The 19,169-nt window shown below is 40.6% G+C and overlaps 1 protein-coding gene across 1 annotated transcript in view; it reads right to left on the bottom strand.

Annotated features, from left to right (window-relative positions):
• The window catches only part of EIPR1 (EARP complex and GARP complex interacting protein 1), a 100,306-nt gene that overhangs the window by 40,101 nt on the left and 41,036 nt on the right, over positions 1-19,169 (bottom strand). Inside the window, exon 4 of the mRNA XM_059832355.1 lies at positions 10,982-11,138. Coding sequence (XP_059688338.1) covers positions 10,982-11,138 — 157 coding nt within the window. The remainder of the gene's footprint in view (positions 1-10,981; positions 11,139-19,169) is intronic.

Consider the following 19,169-nt stretch of genomic DNA (forward strand, 5'->3'; position numbering starts at 1 on the left):
TAAAGATCATCTAGTCCCAATCCCCCTGCCACAGGCAGGGACACTTTCCACTAGACCAGATTGCTCAAAGCCACATCCAACCTGGCCTTGAACACTTCCAGGGCTGGGGCATCCACAACTTCTCTGGGCAACCTGTTCCAGTGCCTCACCATCTTCATAGTGAAGAATTTCTTCCTTATGTCCAACCTACATCTACCCTCTTTCAGTTTAAAACCACTGCCCCTTGTCCTATCACTACACATCCTGGTAAATTGTTCAGTGCTCTCATATAGAACTTCTTCCTTACATCTAATCTAAACCTACCCTCTTTCAGGTTAAAGCCATTACCCCTTGTCCTATCACTACATGCCCTTGTAAAAAGTCCCTCTCCAGCTTTCTTGTAGGCTCCCTTCAGGTACTGGAAGGCTGCTATAAGGTCTCCTCAGAGCCTTCTCTTCTCCAGGCTGAACAACCCCAACTCTCTCAGCCTGTCCTCATAGGAGAGGTGCTCCAGCCCTCTGATCATCTTTGTGGCTCTCCTCTGGACTCGCTCCATAGGTCCATGTCCTTCTTCTGTTGGGGGCCCCAGAGCTGGACGCAGTACTCCAGATGGGGTCTCATGAGAGCAGAGTAGAGGGGCAGAATCACCTCCCTCGACCTGCCGATCACACTTCTTTGATGCAGCCCGGTATACGGTTGGCTTTCTGGGCTGTAAGAATGCACTGCCGGCTCATGTTGAGCTTCTCGTCACCCAGCACCCCCAAGTCCTTTTCCTCAGGGCTGCTCTCAAGCCATTCTCTGCCCAGCCTGTATTTGTGCTTAGGATTGCCCTGACCCACGTGCAGGACCTTGCACCTGGCCTAGTTGAAATTCATGAAGTTCACAGAGGCCCACCTCTCAAGCCCATCAAGGTCCTTCTGAATGGCATCCCTTAGAATCATAGAATAGAATCATAGAATCAATTAGGTTGGAGAAGACCTTTAAGATCATCAAGTCCAACCATTAACCTAACCCTGCTAAGTCCACCACTAAACCATGTACCTAAGCACCTCATCCATATGTCTTTTAAATACCTCCAGGGATGCTGACTCCACCACCTCCCTGGGCAGCCTGTTCCAATGCCTAACAAGCCTTTCAGTGAAGACATTTTTCCTAATATCCAACCTAAACCTCCCCTGTGACTTGAGACCATTTCCTCTTGTCCTATCGCTTGGGAGAAGAGACCAACACCCACCTCTCTGCAACCCCCTTTCAGGTAGTTGTAGAGAGCGATAAGGTCTCCCCTCAGCCTCCTCTTCTCCAGACCGAACAACCCCAGCTCCCTCAGCTGCTCCAGACCCCTCACCAGCTTCAACGCCCTTTTCTGGACACGCTCCAGCACCTCAATGTCCTTCTTGTAGTGAGGGGCCCAAAACTGAACACAGTATTCGAGGTGCGGCCTCACCAGCGCCGAGTACAGGGGCACGATCACCTCCCTGCTCCTGCTGGCCACACTATTTCTGATACAGGCCAGGATGCCGTTGGCCTTCTTGGCCACCTGGGCACACTGCTGGCTCATATTCAGCCGGCTGTCGATCAACACCCCCAGGTCCTTTTCTGCCGGGCAGCTTTCCAGCCACTCGTCCCCAAGCCTGTAGCTTTGCATGGGGTTGTTGTGGCCCAAGTGCAGGACCCGGCACTTGGCCTTGCTGAACCTCATACAGTTGGCCTTGGCCCATCCATTCAGCCTGTCCAGATCCCTCTGCAGAGCCTTCCGACCCTCCAGCAGATCAACACTCCCACCTAACTCGGTGTCATCTGCAAACTTGCTGAGGGAGCACTCAATTCCCTCATGCAGATCATCGATAAAGATATTAAACAAGACCAGCCACAAAACTGAGCCCTGGGGAACACCGCTTGTGACCTGCTGCCAAATGGATTTAACTCCATTCACCGCAACCCTTTGGGCTCAGCCAGCCAGCCAGATTTTTACCCAGTGAAGAGTCCACCCATCCATGTCATGAGCAGTCAGTTTCTCCAAGAGAAAACTGTGGGAAACGGTATCAAAGGCTTTACTAAAGCCTAGGTAAACAACATCGACAAGCCTTTCCCTTATCCAGTAAGTGAGTCGCTTTTTTAGAAGAAGATCAGGTTTGTCAGGCAGGACCTGCCTTTCATAAACCCATGCTGGCTGGGCCTCATCCCTTGGTTGTCCTGCACGTGCTGCGTGATGGCATTCAAGGTGATCTGTTCCATAATCTTCCCTGACACCGAGGTCAGGCTGACAGGCCTGTAGTTCCCTGGATCCTCCTTCTGGCCCTTCTTGAAGATGGGCATCACATTTGCTAACCTCCAGTCCACTAGGACCTCCCCAGTTAGCCAGGACTACTGGTGGATGATGGAAAGTGGCTTGGTGAGCACTTCGCCAGCTCCCTCAGTACCCTTGGGTGGATCCCCTCTGGACCTCCAGACTTTTGGGTGTCTTAAGTGGTATAGCAGGTTGCTAACCATTTCCCCTTGGATTGTGGGGGCTTCATTCTGGTCCCCATCCCTATCTTCCAGCGCTGGGGGCTGGGTACCCAGAGAACAACTGGTCATACTGTTAATGCCTTCTTTGTCTCAGTCTTTAAGTACTTCAGCCTTTTCTTCAACCTTTGTCACTATGTGTCCCCCCACATCCAATAAAGGATTAAGATTCTCCTTAGCCCTCCTTGTCTTGCTAATGGCAAGTTTGTCGTTGGCAAACTTGCTGAGGGTGCACTCAATACCACTGTCCATGTCACCCACAAAAATATTAAACAGCATCGATCCCAATGCTGATCCCTGAAGAAGGACACTTGGCACTGGTCGCCACTTGGACACACAGCCGCTGACCACAATCCTTTGAGTGCCACCATCCAGCCAATTCCTTATCCACCAAGTGGTCCATCTGTCAAATCCATGTGTCTCTAATTTAGAGACAAGGATGTCATGTAGGACAGTGCCAAATGCTTTGCACAATTCCAGGTAGATGATGTCAGTTACTCTTCCCATATCCACCAACACTGTAATCCCATCATAGAAGGCCACGAAATTTGGCAGGCATGATTTGCCCTTAGTGAAGCCATGTTGCCTGTCACCAATCACCTCCTTGTTTTCCATGTACCTTAGCATAGTTTCCAGGAGGATCTGCTCCATGATCTTACCAGGCACAGGGGTGAGACTGACTGGCCTGTAGCTCCCCGGGTCTTCCTTTTTTCCCTTTTTAAAAATGGGGGTTATGTTTCCCCTTTTCCAGTCAGTGGGAACTTCACCGGACTGCCACGACTTCTCAAATACGATGGATAGTGGCTTAGCAACTTCATCCGCCAGTTCCCTCAGGAGCCACAGATGCATCTCATCAGGTCCCACAGACTTGTGCACTTTCAGGTTCCTTAGATTGTCTCAAACCTGATCTTCTCCTACAGTGGGCAGTTCTTCATTCTCCTAGTGCCTGCCTTTGCCTTCCAAGACTTGGGTTGTGATGCTTGAGCACTTGTCAGTGAAGACTGAGGCAAAGAAGTCATTGAGAACCTCAGACTTCTCCATATCCCAGGTAACCAGCTCTCCTGTTTCCTTCCAGAGAGGGCCCATGTTTTCCCTAGTCTTCCTTTTATCACAGACATCCCTATAGAAGCTTTTCTTGCCCTTGACGTCACTGGCCAGATTTTTTTTGGCGTGTTTGGTTTTTTTATTTAAATACTATTTTAAAGGCCAAAAAGAATACGTAAAACACCTCTGGACCTCACTTCCTGAATACACTTACTCACTTGTCTTCAGGGCATCAGTTACAAATGTGCTTAACTTTCATCAGGTGACTGTGTTCATTAATGCAGTGACATGATGAAATTGAAGCAGTAATATGTTATGTATAATATGTTATAAATAATGTAAACTTCCATTCAAGTTGAAAGGACTGTCATAGCAAATTTGTACTTTTGTAGAAAGCAGACCTTAATGAGGTTGCTCCATAGTGTATAATCACACAGCCAAAGAAGAGATGGTACTTGTCAGTACTCTATTTGGAGACCTTAGATGAAATACCAAATAAAATTTAAGTACTTTAAAAAAAAGACCTGTGGGAATAGCTCATTTATAGTAAATCTCTCCTTTGTGAATTCAAAATTCTAGTTTACTATTTTAGTGATAAACATCCCCAAGTTCTTGAAACATCTGCAACTTTTTAAAAAAACTAAGATTTGTTTTCCTCTCTAATTTATCTTAGATATGGTAACATTTGCAAGTCCATATTTACAATTGTTTGAGTGGGATACACTAAGAAAAATTCAACTTCAGCAAGCAGAGAAGCTCAATGAAGTAATCTATCATTATTCCTAACATATTCATCCTTTTCCAACTTTTTTTAGCAGCTGACTATTGTTTTCTACTTAAAACATGAATTCTTCATTCTTCACCTTTCAGGCCTCCCCACAATTGAGCTCCCACTTCTCTTGTCTCTATAATCTCCATTCATTTTTCTTTTACAGTTGTTCCTATGTTGTCCATCTAACACTTTTCCCTTATTTATTTTGCTTTTATTTTACTCCAAATTTACTCCATGGACCACCATCCAACTTAGTTCACTTGTCTCCCCTCTCATTTGAGGCACATACTTTGCTACTGAGCAGCATCTACCCCATTTCATACCTGCCAAATTCGGAAAGCAAAACACTAGGATGTTAAGCAGATATAAGCAAGCCTGCTTCCAGCAGATGTCAGAGGATAAACTCCGCCTTTGCATCTTTACTTCTGACAAAAGAAAAAGTCCCTGCTGAGTTCCAAATTCAAGATCTCACAGATTACATTTTCTCTCACAGCCTGTAGTATCCTCCTCCTCTGAGGACTATCCCATCAAGTCTACTATCAAAAAAGTCTGTAGGAAAACTGAGGAAGTAGAAGAACAGCAGGTTAGTCTTAAAACATAAGTCTTCAGGATTTTAACAGCCAAAGTTTTAGAGATTCCTCCAAGCTGCACTCAGAAGAGTAATCAAAATGCCATTAATTGCTTCCTGTTTCCTTGGCCTCTCTCATCCAGACTGTACCTTGGACTACTTTTTGCAAGATAATTTAAAGATATCCTTTAATTTAATTATCCTTTAATTAATTATTTTTCAAGTTCCTTTACTGAATATCAAAACATTGCAGAGCAACATACCTACAGTTACGTTATGTGTACACTGTGTGAATACATACATTTATCTACGAAATTATTTTATGGAAAAGGTTTTTTGTTTTTTGTTTGGTTGGTTTGGCGTTTTTTGTGGGTTTTTTTTGTTTTTAAACACATAAATCTCCACGTATCTCGAGTTTTTAACTCTGGAATTAATTCACTCAGGAATTCTGCACTTGAAATCTTTGCGTTTTGTCTAATATGAGGAACAGTAGGTAGAGGATGAAAGAAGTCTTAGGCTTAAACCAAGCAGAGCAATTAACAGGCCTATTTGTTTGCCTAATTTAAGCATCTGCTTAGTTTTCTGAACTCTGTTGTACACAAGCGTTTGAGTAAAAATTCTGATGGATTCCAGATTCAAAGCTTAGAAGCAGTAAATAATCTTAGTAACTGAAAGCAAATAGTTATGCTTAATTTTTAAACACAGTAACTCGTGCAATCCAGATAAAATATAACTGTAGAAAAGCACGTTTCTTTTTTACTTGCCTGTAATGTCTTGGAGATTAGATTTTTGTCAAAGGTTTTGTCAATACTAGAAAATTATTTCAGATCTTGAGCAGGAGGAGCACAGTGTTCAGACACACGTGAGGGAAGTTTAGGATTTCAGTCACGATCGATTGGAAATGCTCTTTTGGTCTTGGTTCACAGAAGAGATTAAGTATATAATATATGTAATATGGCCCTACTAGTTTTTAATAAGAAATTTCAGAGACATTTGAGCACAGAATTCCATAAAGTAGGTGAGATAAAGGTAAGGAAACACAGGATTAGTTCTTCTTAATGCCAGTAAACAACTGAGTGAAACCAATACCTGACACAGTAGACATGGGAAAAAACCCCCTTGTGTTCCCTACTACATGATACCAGAAACAGAAAAATCTGTGAGGTAATTTTTCAACTATAAGGCTTCCTTAATGGAAAAGAAAAACAAAGCAAGAAGATAAACCTTAACGAAAAGTTAAGAAATAAAGCAGAGCAGGAAAAATACAAACAAAAGTATGAGCAAGTAAAGCCCTGAAGCAGGCAGTGATGCCAGAGTACATAACCAGTTGTATTTTCAAGACAGTTTTGCTTTTTTTTCCCCTTATAATTACAGTCAAATCTCAATTACTTGTGATCTGCAACCCAGTTCCATAAATATTGTGAAGCACCTGTGCTATGGATGCTGAGACACACACAACACCTTCCTGTGAGCTACTATCTCAAATCACAGAAGTTCGCACTAAGTGCCACAAAGGCTGAGACCGACATTAAACCCTGCATCTCTAAACTCTATTGTCAACTACAGCATTTTCTCTGCCCACCATATGAAGATACGATGAAAGCCCAGTTTATGTTTTTACTCTTTTTTTAATTATTATTTTATTTTAAGCATGCATTCTGACTAATCATATTCAAAATTAACTTCAAAAAATTAAGTCCTTATTGAATCTAAAATGTATAATTTCAAAAGCTATCATGACTTAAAAGCTTTTCCACCCTTAATGAGGGTAGCACTTGTGGTACGTTGCTCTACTATGCTCTGCGGATTAAACAACCTCCCTAAAGTGCATGTGGTCACATGCAACCCCTGGGTTCAGTGTTCAGCCTATGTTTTGTGAGTAAAATGTGCAAAAGTATACTTTAACAGCAAGGCAAATGACAGAGCCAGAATAAGCGTTGCCTTTCTTCCTGCAAGTGTATGATGCCAGACCACCACTGATCTCATACAAAGCAATTGTGCACACCAGAATGTTGGTCTAACATTGAAGTCTGAAAAGTATTTAGACTTTGCATTGCGGAAAAATTGCTTTTCTGATTTATGGTTGGTTTTAACAACAATTGTACCGTAAGTGTCTCAAGTAGTTTCATATTTTTCTAAACATCTGAAATGTGTAATAGAAAAGAATATTTAAGTTACTATTCCTAGTCAACACACTAATCAGTGGGACATAGTCTGTAAGTGACACACATTTGGCATAAAATGTTTATTTTACTCTTTATGTGAGCTGTTTCCACTATGATTGAGGCAGGAATAGAAAAGCGTGCTCTAGAACAAGATCCTTATCTCAGGCAAGCCTGGCTGAGTTAGATGTGAGAGGTACTAATGCCAAGTATCACAGAATCACAGAATCACTAAGGTTGGAAAAGACCTCTAAGATCATCCAGTCCAACCTAAAAAAAAAAAAAAAACCACCACCAAAAACCAACCCACCCAACACCACACAGCACCATGCCCATCAAGCCACATCCCACAATGCCACATCCACACACTCCTTGAATACCTCCAGGGAGGGTGACTCTACCACCTCCCTGGGCAGCCTGTTCCAATGCTTCACCACTCTCTCAGTAAAGAACTTTTTCCTAATATCCAGCCTGAACCTCCCCTGGCGCAACTTGAGGCCATTTCCTCTTGTCCTGTCACTAGTCACTTGGGAGAAGAGACCAACACCCACCTCTCTGCAACCCCCTTTCAGGTAGTTGTAGAGAGCGATAAGGTCTCCCCTCAGCCTCCTCTTCTCCAGGCTGAACAACCCCAGTTCCCTCAGCCGCCCCTCATAAGACTTGTGCTCCAGACCCCTCACCAGCTTCGTCGCCCTTCTCTGGACACGCTCCAGCACCTCAATGTCCTTCTTGTAGTGAGGGGCCCAAAACTGAACACAGTATTCGAGGTGCGGCCTCACCAGTGCCGAGTACAGAGGCATGATCACCTCCCTGCTCCTGCTGGCCACACCATTTCTGATACAGGCCAGGATGCCGTTGGCCTTCTTGGCCACCTGGGCACACTGCTGGCTCATATTCAGCCGGCTGTTGATCAACACCCCCAGGTCCTTTTCTGAGGGGGAGCGTTCCAGCCACTCGTCCCCAAGCCTGTAGCTTTGCATGGGGTTGTTGTGACCCAAGTGCAGGACCCGGCACTTGGCCTTGTTGAACCTCATACAATTGGCCTCGGACCATCCATCCAGCCTGTCCAGATCCCTCTGCAGAGCCTTCCGACCCTCGAGCAGAGCAGCACTACCATCCAACTTGGTGTCGTCTGCAAACTTGCTGAGGCAGCACTCAATCCCATTGCACAGATCATTGCTAAAGATATTCAACAAGACCAGCCCCAAAACTGAGCCCTGGGGGACTCCGCTTGTGACCGGCCGCCAGCTGGATTTCACCCCATTCACCACAACTCTCTGGGCTCGGCCATCCAGCCAGTTTTTCACCCAGCAAAGAGTGCACCTGTCTAAACCACGGGCCGCCAGCTTCTCCAGGAGAATACTGTGGAGAACAGTGTCAAAGGCTTTGCTGAAGTCCAGGTAGACAACATCCACAACCTTCCCCTCATCCACTAGGCGGGTCACCTGGTCATAGAAGGAGATCAGGTTGGTCAAGCAGGACCTGCCTTTCATGAACCCGTGCTGGCTGGGCCTGATCCCTTGGGTATTCTGCACGTGTCCCGTGAGCGCCCTCAAGATGAGCCTCTCCATAACCTTCCCCGGCACCGAGGTCAGGCTGACAGGCCTGTAGTTCCCCGGATCCTCCTTCCGACCCTTCTTGTAGATGGGTGTCACGTTGGCAAGCCTCCAGTCGTCCGGGACCTCCCCCGTTGACCAGGACTGTTGATAAATGATGGACAGCGGCTTGGCAAGCTCCTCTGCCAGCTCCCTCACCACCCTTGGGTGGATGCCATCAGGCCCCATAGACTTGTGAGTGTCCAGGTGGCATAGCAGGTCATTAACTTCCTCCTGGATCATGGGGAGCCTATTTTGCTCTCCATCCCTGTCATGCAGCTCAGGGAGATGGATACCCTGAGGATACCTGGTGTGGCTGTTAAAGACTGAGGCAAAGAAGGCATTAAGTACCTCAGCCTTTTCCTCATCCTTCGTGACAATGTTCCCAGTATTCCGTTTATACCTTTTACCTCTCTGTTACACAGGACATTTTCAAATCTTTATATGTATATATACACATATACATAGATAATGGGTATTAAATGGTAGCAGATATTTGTGAGCCCTAGCACTGAACCAAGGCAGATGACAGGAGGCAGAAAATTACACAGGAACTTGCTACAAGCTGTATTAGAGAAAAAAACCTGATTTTTGGCATTCACATAAATTCACATGCTGATATAAATCAGTGGTATGCCCCCTATTCTTCCTCTGGTGATCAGGCCACCACACAGAGTTATGGCATCCCAGCATCAGACAGTAAGAGATTATGGAAAATCCAAAGACAAAAAGTACAAATCTTAAGGGGTAAAAGGTAAAGATTAAAACAAACAAAAAATAATATTCCCAACTGTGTTGGAAACTAATTACCAAAAGGTTTCAACAATAAAAAGGGAATTGTTTAATATAATCGAAGAGTTATAAAAAGAAGTATTCATATGAAAATGAGTAGCAAAGAATTAAAAGATAGTACCATGAAGAAATTTAACATTCAGGAAGCTGAGATTTTTAGAAAAAAAAAAAAGTGGGCCTCGCAGCACACTTGAATACACTGATTTGTCCAATCTTGTCCAAGAACCACCTAATAAATATTACCTTCTATTTACTTTTTTTTTTTTAGTTGAAATTTAATCTATAAGGATCAAACTAGAAATTAGTGGCTAGAAACGGATGCTTCAAATTTATGGCACAATGTATGCCGTAAGTAAAAATCAACTGAATTAGCTATCACTTCTAAAGTCTACTTTTTTTTTTCTAGCTAGCTAATGAATAGAAATCTTTATGGCGCTAGATCTTAAATTCAGTCTCAGTTCCTTTTCAAGTATCATTCCCTTTTAATATAATTTAAAGTTACTCCTACTAGAATATATTTAAGTATAATGAGATTATGATGCATACCTTACCCAGCAGATGTCTGAATACAGAAACCAAAGAGGCCCTTTCCACTCTCATCTAAGACACTTACAGCAATATCTGACATCAATGTTGCATTATCCTTGTTCAGTTTCAGTTCAGAGTTGTCACATTTCATTTACAAAAATCTGCTGTTTTATTTCACATTTTTTTCTTAAAATTCTCTGATAATTGTGAAAGGGACTGTACAACTTGCATGATTACCTCCTATTCCATATTCTTTCTTACAGACAGACATTCCTGGGACTACAGCAGACCATATTCCCACTGTTTCAACTTTTCCTGCCAGTGGAAGATCATCAGGTGGTCCGAAAATTACGTCAAACAATATTGTAGTTGGTAGAATACAGACTGAGTGTATTAACATTTCTTTGCCCTGCATCTGTTCAGGAAGTACTGCGAACATGTCATATACATACCCATAAAGCAAGGAACTTGCAAACACACAACGGAAAAATTTAACTTTCTTTCAAGTAACAGAAAGGAAAGGGAAACAAACCTCTGTAATACCCTCTGCAGTATTGCAGCTCTCCCTTGTCTTTTCTTATGCAACAGAAAAGAACAGTTAAAGAGGCAACATATAATATAATGAATTCTTATCCTTAACAAAAAATGAATTACTTGCACTTATGCCAAATCAGTTGAGTGAAGACTGAAAAACAAAGACCAAAGTGCAACATAAAATTTATATTCCATAAAAAGATTGAAACGCTAAGTACTATACCTTTGTGCAACAAAGGTTTTAGATGGGGGCAGGTGTAGAGAAACACATTAAAACAGTAGACAGGCTGTTACTCCATATGTGTTTGCAGGACTATAATAAATGTTTTTAATCTATGAAACATCTGGGACTAAAAATCCAATTTGTACCTTTTTTTTTTTTAAAGATGGAATAGTTTTAAGGTGTATAGCATAGCTTCTACAATATACATCTGCATAAAACTAACAGCACAGGTCTATCCTTTAGGCTTTTTCTAGGGCTATAAAATATGCAGAATCCTACCAGGCCATATTGCCATGGGCTGTGTTGTCAAGGTGACAGAGTAGCTCCAGGGTTTGTGTGTTGCTTGATGAATCATCAGGGGATTCATGACTGCCTGATTCCAATTCCTTCGGCATCCTCCAAACAGCAGCACATGTCATGACTTTACTGTCTGAAGCTAAGCAACAGAGAATAATGTCAACAGATCATTGTATGGGAGACATATTTTGTATACAGTGCATCAACGTTTACACAAATCTATAAGCAATGCACATCTGCTGTTTAAAATATTCAAAAATATTATACCAAGATGAACTCAAAGAATGCAGAATGTGGATACAGACACAGACCTCAAGTTAACAGTCAAGTTACTGCAAAACCTCATAATTAGCACACATTTAATGCGCTTCTGCCTGTTTAAATGCAAAATTCGGTGCTCACGAAAACATAACTCTTTGGGAGGCAAGTTTTCCAAGCTTCATTCCCTGTATCGATGTTAATAAAAATGACCCACAAGTTACATTGCTCAACTCCTTAACAATAAGAATTTAGACTTTTTTTTAACATTTTCCTTTTAAGGGCTATCTTCAGTTGAATCTATAGCATTATATCACATCCTTAATTCTGCAATAAACAGTTATTGTTAGTAATGTTTTCAAAGTAAGTACACTTCTCTAATTCTAGCAAATAAAAACAGCTTCCAAAAGACAAACTGAACTTAGGAACATTTAGCAAAATATTACAATGCATGATGAACAAGCTAACTGTAGATTGAGGAGAAAACACCATATGGACTATGCACCTATGGCATTGCCCATCACCCAATATAGCAATGCGTAAAACGGGAGGAGACCAGAGCAGCATTGCATATGTTCACGTTATTCCAGCTGCTGGTCCAGGGTTCACAGAAAACTAATAGGTCAGTAAGATGCACTACAGCAGGAGCAAAGAAACCAGCCACAGAGCTGTTAGGAAAAAGCAGGGGAAGCAACTACCTGCTGGAGGATGTGTTAAACGAGAAGTCCAGAGGATAAGCAGCAATGAACAACATGTTTTCTATTCTGAGGTCATTTCGCAGGCTTTTTTCCTCACAGTTCTGTCTCCAAGTACATTTGAGCTGATTTTAGTGCAGAGTGCCTGATTACAGAGCCATGAGCAGACATGAGCAACTTACATCGGTGGAAAGGAAAACAGGAACAATTGTAATGAGAGTGTTTTTAAGAGGAAGGATGGCAACTCTGAAAAAGGCCTTCTTAGGCTAAAATGACATTAACAGGGGAAAAAAGTCTTTATTACAAAGGTCGCCAATCTGGATCGTCTATATGCAAAAAAGGCTCCCAAACAACAGAGAATAGGACAAAAGACAATTGATACGTAATAATACATAGTAAATAAGTCCAAAATGCAAGAACGCAGATGTGTTTAAAAAGTAGCCACATGAAATAAAAACCATAGGTAGTTACGTCAAACCAGTAAGAGAAAAAGGCCATTTCTGTGAGAAGGAGACGGGTAGGAGGAGGACTTCAAATTCAAGCACAGAATTCAGAACACACAAGCACTAGGTATTTGATAGATTGTACTAAATATAAAATATACTGTAGAATAATTATGTGCATTATACATAATTTGGTGTATACAAGTTGAATACAGTATCAGAAGACCATGCATCTAAAGATGATGGATAATCCCTTATCTATTCACACTTAATTGAACTTTTTCTAATTGTAGTGCATGTAACTAAACCACTATTTCCAAATCATTTGAGGCAAATCCTTTACTCTAAATCCATGTGCCACTGAACAAAAGAGGAGGAAGCAGGAGCAGATGACCACCTTTCTTTAGCAAAGGGCAAATCAACGCACAGCACGCATAGTACACCATACAACCAATAAATAACCTAAACTGAACGTGCAATGTAGTTCAAGAAGTTGAGATTTATTGAATGTTTCGCCTCGATACTCAGTATGTGACAGAGCATTAAAGAACACCACAGAGAGGTTTCTGGTAGATTATAATTACTGAGAAGCCTGTACCATCCGTATGAAGCGTTAGCTTTTCCATAATCATCAAGATCTATGCAGAGAACCACAAAAGCAAATCATGGAAAACAAACTACATGTTTCTCAAACCATCTTTCCTCTCAGCACAACACCACGTCTTAAGACAGCCTTGAAACGTCATTTTAACTTTTTAAAACTGGAACAGTTTAAAACCTGATGGTGTGTTTCTATGGATAACTTTTTTTAAAAAAATATTTAGTTTCTTGCACAATCAGACTTCCAGATTGAAAACCCTAAAACAACTAAAACAAGTGCTGGCTTGAAGCTTCAGAGAGGCCAAAGAATGGAAAAAAAAAAAAAGAAGTTATATATGTATATATAACAATATATATAAATCCCCCTGAAACTTGATGTGACCCAGGCTCCTGTAACACGTCAGTGTTTCGAAAATTGTCAAAAGCCACCAATGAAATGAATCTGCTTGAATTTTTAATGTGTGCAGCAATTCTACATAGATTTTACATTTGTTTTCGAATTATTACTACAGATGCTGCTAAGGAGCAAGATTGAAATGTAGCTTGATACTCCAGGCAGAAGAGATTTGCTTGAGTAGTGAAAACAAGTTTATCATATTTCCACATTTTGCAGACCTATCTATGCCATTCCTTGGAGCCCAGCATATAGTGTCCTCTCTGGAAAGCTGTTCAGCTGCTCTGATGATATGATGTGTATCAGATGCCATTTGCTCTTCCTCAACTCAAGAGAAGCTTATCTTTTTGAAATGTAATTTGACCACAGTAGGTTTTTCTATTAATGGCTATTATTATGTAGTATGTTAGGCAATTATTTATTAATATTAAATTTTTACCATTTAAAAAATTGCTAAGTCTTGTATATTAGCACATATCTTTAAAATACAGTTCTAAAATTAAGGATACCTATCAAACTTACTAGTGAACCCAACAGCACAGTAGTCATTCATTCTTTCTCAAATAGTGGAATTAGTTGTTATTTCCTTCTGTCCATGTTTACAGAAATCAGAAAGTATCTATCTATTTTTAACTAACATTAAGAAAGGGTTAATGAAGCAGCTGTCACTTCTTTTTGCTGTAAATAGAAAAATTTTACTTCCTTCTCATGACTATGTTAGATACATTTTGGTATTTCCTAAAAGTTTCTTCCCACATTACTGTTGTACATGTATAAAAAAGCTTACTACCTCTGCTTCCTCTTATAACAAATATTCCTGTAAACAACTGGTAACAGTAAAAGGGTCTGAAGTACAGGTTGGCGCAGAATTTCATATGCAGAATTCTGTGCCATTCCATGCCTGTTTCACTTCATTGGGACTAGTGGTGAAGGACAAAATTCATTGTGCGTCGGAAAGGGACGACACTAAAAGACAACAAACACAAAACCCCTCAACACTCAGCACAGACATTATCCTCCGCTTTCAGCTGGGTTTGAAGATGCTCATGGAAAATGACAGATCACTTTCCAGCTATTGAATGACCAATCATGAACAACTGTATATGCACTGCAAATCTTCAGATTCTAATTTTAAACTTTGGACAAATTCTGGAATTAGATACATGGCTGAAATCTGTGGAGCAGAGACTTGATTCAGAGCACAATTAATTTCTCCTTGCACTTTTTATGTACTTATCTACAGTTCTGACATTTTATTAATTCCCAGATGTGTGAAAACCAAAATGGAGTTGCCACAACCTCCCACAGAAGTAATTTTAGACATGGCTGGCCTTAAGCAAGGCTTAATTTCTCTTTATATAAGGAACTTGTAAAAAGATACCATTTTCTCCCTGTTAAAAAAAAGAGGCAAACACTAGTGCTCAGTGAAAGTGTCACTCCGTTATGACAGATGAAGTGGAGCCTTTTTGTGGGTCACGATTCCTCTTCATCAAATAACCACTAGCAACAAACCTACAGGAAACCACAGACACAAGATAACTGTCATTGCATAGAAATCCAAGTCCCACAGCAAGCTTCTCACGGCTGTATGACAAGCTCACTAGCAGTACACAGTATTTGTGGAATTACCCTTATAGCCTTATTTCCCAAGTGATCATATTAAAATTTAAAAACCCAGTATTACTAAGTAATTTCACTACCACCTCTGCAGTGCCACTGCTTACCTAGAATACCTACAGGCAAAGAGAACTCCATATTTTCCCTTCCTTTACATCACACTACTGCACATATACGTACAAAATGACAATGTTTTTATCTACCACCTCTCGTATTACTTCTTAAAAATGTTAAGAGACCAATATGAATGCAATATTTAAATGACAATGCCAGTTATACTGTAAAAGAAAGACACTATGTGTTTTGCTTGTTTTTCTACTTAAGTCATGCTTCTACGCCTTCCTTAAAGCTATTTACATAGTTGGAAACCACTTTTCCATCCCTACCTCATATTCGAACCAGAATTTATTTGTATCACAGGACCAATACAGAAGAGAATGGGTAAGGTTAAGCTAGTTTCTCTTGTAGTCTTATCACTGAGTGTATTACGAAAAATGTTAGTGGGTTTAACTAAGAACTATTGAACCTGCCATATGAAACCTGAAAGTTACACTTTCATAGAGAACAAGTGAAAGGTTTGCAGAAGGGAGTCCCGCTGTATTCCTAAAGCATTGTTCACATAAAACAATGCAGGAATGAGACAATGAACTGTTTAATCTTTGTCACATTTGTTCCTCCTCATTCAAGAGGAATCTCATGTCTAATTCATGGTGCATCTTCAGTATACCTTTTGCTAGGTATAGCTAAGGATGGAACTAGATGCACTGTTCCAACGGCAACAACCTGCTGTTAAGCACTGTTTCCCCAAGTTCAGCAATGGTATCTCCTGGGAACAGGATACCATCTGCTAGAGTGACTGTACGGAGTTTAATCTACCTGCTTCTGTTGAAACGATCCAGGCTTAGAAACAAGCAAAACAGAATTCAAGGAATAAGCAAATAATCCCGCATTTTGACAGCACTGAGTTAGGAAGCAACTACACATGATGCTGGCAGCAATGAGGGTGCAGTAACCAACCGCAGGAAACAAACTTCGGCAAGTTCAACCAAAGCCTAAGAGAGATAACCACGGCTACAGAGCACAAGGCTGTCTTTAGATGTCTACTTTACAAGTCGAGCAAGTGAGAAAACTCTCTGCATGCAGAGCATGCAATTTGCAAAGGGTCACAACTTGGTCAAATCAATACCAATTTTCACTGCAGCATTCAAAAGGACTTCTCGATGAGGGCTATTTCCATGTCAGTTTTCAGCTTTCCACTACCAACTGTTTCAACACAGAAAGAAAGAAACAAAGTAAAAGTTGTAGACAAGTGAAGCATCCCATTTATCTTCCTCCAAATACTGTTCCCCTTGGAGAGTTGCTCCAACTTATAGTAACAGCCTCTGAGAAAAAAATAATCCTGGAAAACAAAAAGATCTGCCTGAAAGGTACACCTAACAGGAAGTTATTAATGAGAGTTTGAAAAGAAACACGTATATGACGTTAACTACAAGTACTTGTTACTCCTTTATAGAGTTACGTCACACACAACAGATCAATTCACTGTACTGTTGCTGCTGGAAGGCAGTAGCCAGCAGACATTTCTTTCTTAACAGCTATACAATCATTTCAGAACCAGATGCAAAAATAAAGATGTGGATATAAGAACATAGACTGCTGATTCCAGATGCAATACATTTTCTCAGGATACTGAAAGTCACTCCTGCCCTTGTGGAAAATTACAATTTTTAATGAATTTGCAGATTTTTAAGCTAGAAGGGTTTGTCTACGCACTTCACACAGCCCTTGATTTTGCTTCAGCAATTCCTACAGTTAGACTTACATAATGAAAGAAGTGAGCTCTGTCACGTCTCCAGGTTTGGAGAGAAGAACTTAAAATTTTAAGTAATTCAGAATTATTATAAAGATTCCTTCAGGAAGTGCCACAGACTGCAAAACTACAAAGAATTCAACTGAACACCAGGTGTCATAAAAATCTGTTTATACAGGCTTCTTGAAAGATACAGTTTATTCTCTTTAATAAATAACAGCTCTAAAAAGGACATAACACGCAACCCCAGTAAACATACTAAGAAACCAATTGATATCTGGACGACTGATGTAATAAATCAGAATAGATGCACAAGAAAGATGCAGTCTAGTTTGTCACTGTAGAGAGTAAGTGTTCTCACTTAGACCTCTACTTGGTTTCATATTCTTGAGAACAAAAAGCCATACTTGTTATGTTGGAGCTGTAAGTGATTTTCCGGTTGAAAACAACCCAGTAATTTCATTGTTTTCTCACACTGAATCCCTTTACTGAAATTCTCCCTTCCCAAATATGTTTTTTTGTAAGGAAGCTAGAGAAAGAAACAATTCTACTTAAAAGCTTGATGATTTGAGTTTTCACAAAAACAAAACCACCAAAACATTAAAAAAGAAACCAAACAAACCGACCTAAAACTACTTTGGAGACATTTCCATCAGTCAAATATTACTAAAACAAATATTAAGTAGAAAACCAAAATGAGTACATGGAATATAAAAAACAAATCCTAATCAGAACTGTGAATGCTAATCAATACTCTGCAGTTTCAGCAAAGAAAAGGTCTGAGTACATGCAGAAACCCACCAGCCTTCCTCTTTCAGGTGTGGATTGAGGCACACCCAGAACTTGATAAAAGTCACTAAGTACTATTGCTTATCCATGTTCTGCCTGCCACCAGTTCACCCACTGGAGTGATTTCTCCAAAAGTGAAGTTAGTATCTTTTACAGGCAGTAAATAAAGACATTAGAAAAAATAAAGGAGAAACTTATTTTACGAGGAGTGATTAAAAGTAATCTTTCTTATTTGATAACAAAGTTTAAAACAGGATTTTAAGAAGTTAACCCCCCTCTTAAGTGAAATATTAAGTAGGTATTGCCATAATATAAAGGGAAAAGTGTAAGAATAGAGTTAAGTGGACATACAAGAAATACTACCACCTGCCCCTCCCACCCCCTCATCCAACAGACTCAAGGGAATTTTGATCCCAATTATACAGGTCCACATCAGCCAACATTACAGCTCACTGCTGTTCAGTCATCTACCTTTCATTCTTCTGGCACCACTTGCTGAATAAAACCTACCATGCCACTGAAGTATGCTCTGTCATATGTAACAACTGCAGTCTTGACCTGTCAGAAGCTTACAGCAGTCACCCAAAGCAGACCAGATCCAGCTCTGCTCAGTCCTCCCTAATTATATCATTTTACAAAGCATTTTGATCTTTGCGTTGAATCATTCTTTATGGTCTTTCTTAACTAAACACATATGATAAAAATCACCGTTGATTGTTTTCCTTCTCCCAAAAGAATATATTCAAGCCAGTTATTGCCAGTCTCCTGTTCTCTTTTTGAATAATATCAAAACACGTTTTATATGTATGTTAGTAATTCAGTATTTTTAAATTAATTTTCTGTAATCAATAGCTATACACATCAGATAGTATTATCTACAGGAACAATGTTTTCACTTTACTTTCTGCTGTCATTCTACTTCATTCCCCTGTGTTTAACCTTGAAGCCCGAATCACAATGCTTCCTACAAACATTCACACTGAAGCTGGAGAAGCTGAAGTATCAGTGCCTGACAGGGTTTGCTCTTTGATCAGCTCAGGTGGTGCAAAGCCAGCTGGCTGCAGTTATTCTGTTGCCCAGGGAACAACAACTGAAGTGTATACTTCCTAAATCTGCACAGGAGGCCCTTCTGCAGCATTGCCACAGCAGCTCTTGCTGTGCAAGGCTGAAGTGGTGAAGCTGCTATAGCTACAGCCCAGCTGGTGCCCATTAATGCTTTCTGTATGCCAGGAACAAGCAGCTAGTGTTCAGATGCCTCCTTCTACCATTGACAAACAGCACTATCACTTTTCCTTATTAATGAATGTAAACATCCTTCTCCTAGTTTAATAAAATGAAGAAATAAAACCAAAAGTACGCATCTTTTTTAAAAGAATAACCTTGTAGACTTTTTAGTCAATTAATAAAAAGATAAACCGTACTCCATTTATTTGACAACATGTCCTTCACAGGCAAAAGAAGAGGGGGGAAAAACAATACACCATTCTTTTTCTGGGTTAAGAATTTAATCTTTTGCACTGAAAGTATGTGTAGGCTTTCATTTTACATTTTTCTGAAATACATG

The sequence above is a fragment of the Gavia stellata genome, chromosome 2, assembly GCF_030936135.1.
Source record: "Gavia stellata isolate bGavSte3 chromosome 2, bGavSte3.hap2, whole genome shotgun sequence".
NCBI lineage: Eukaryota > Metazoa > Chordata > Aves > Gaviiformes > Gaviidae > Gavia > Gavia stellata.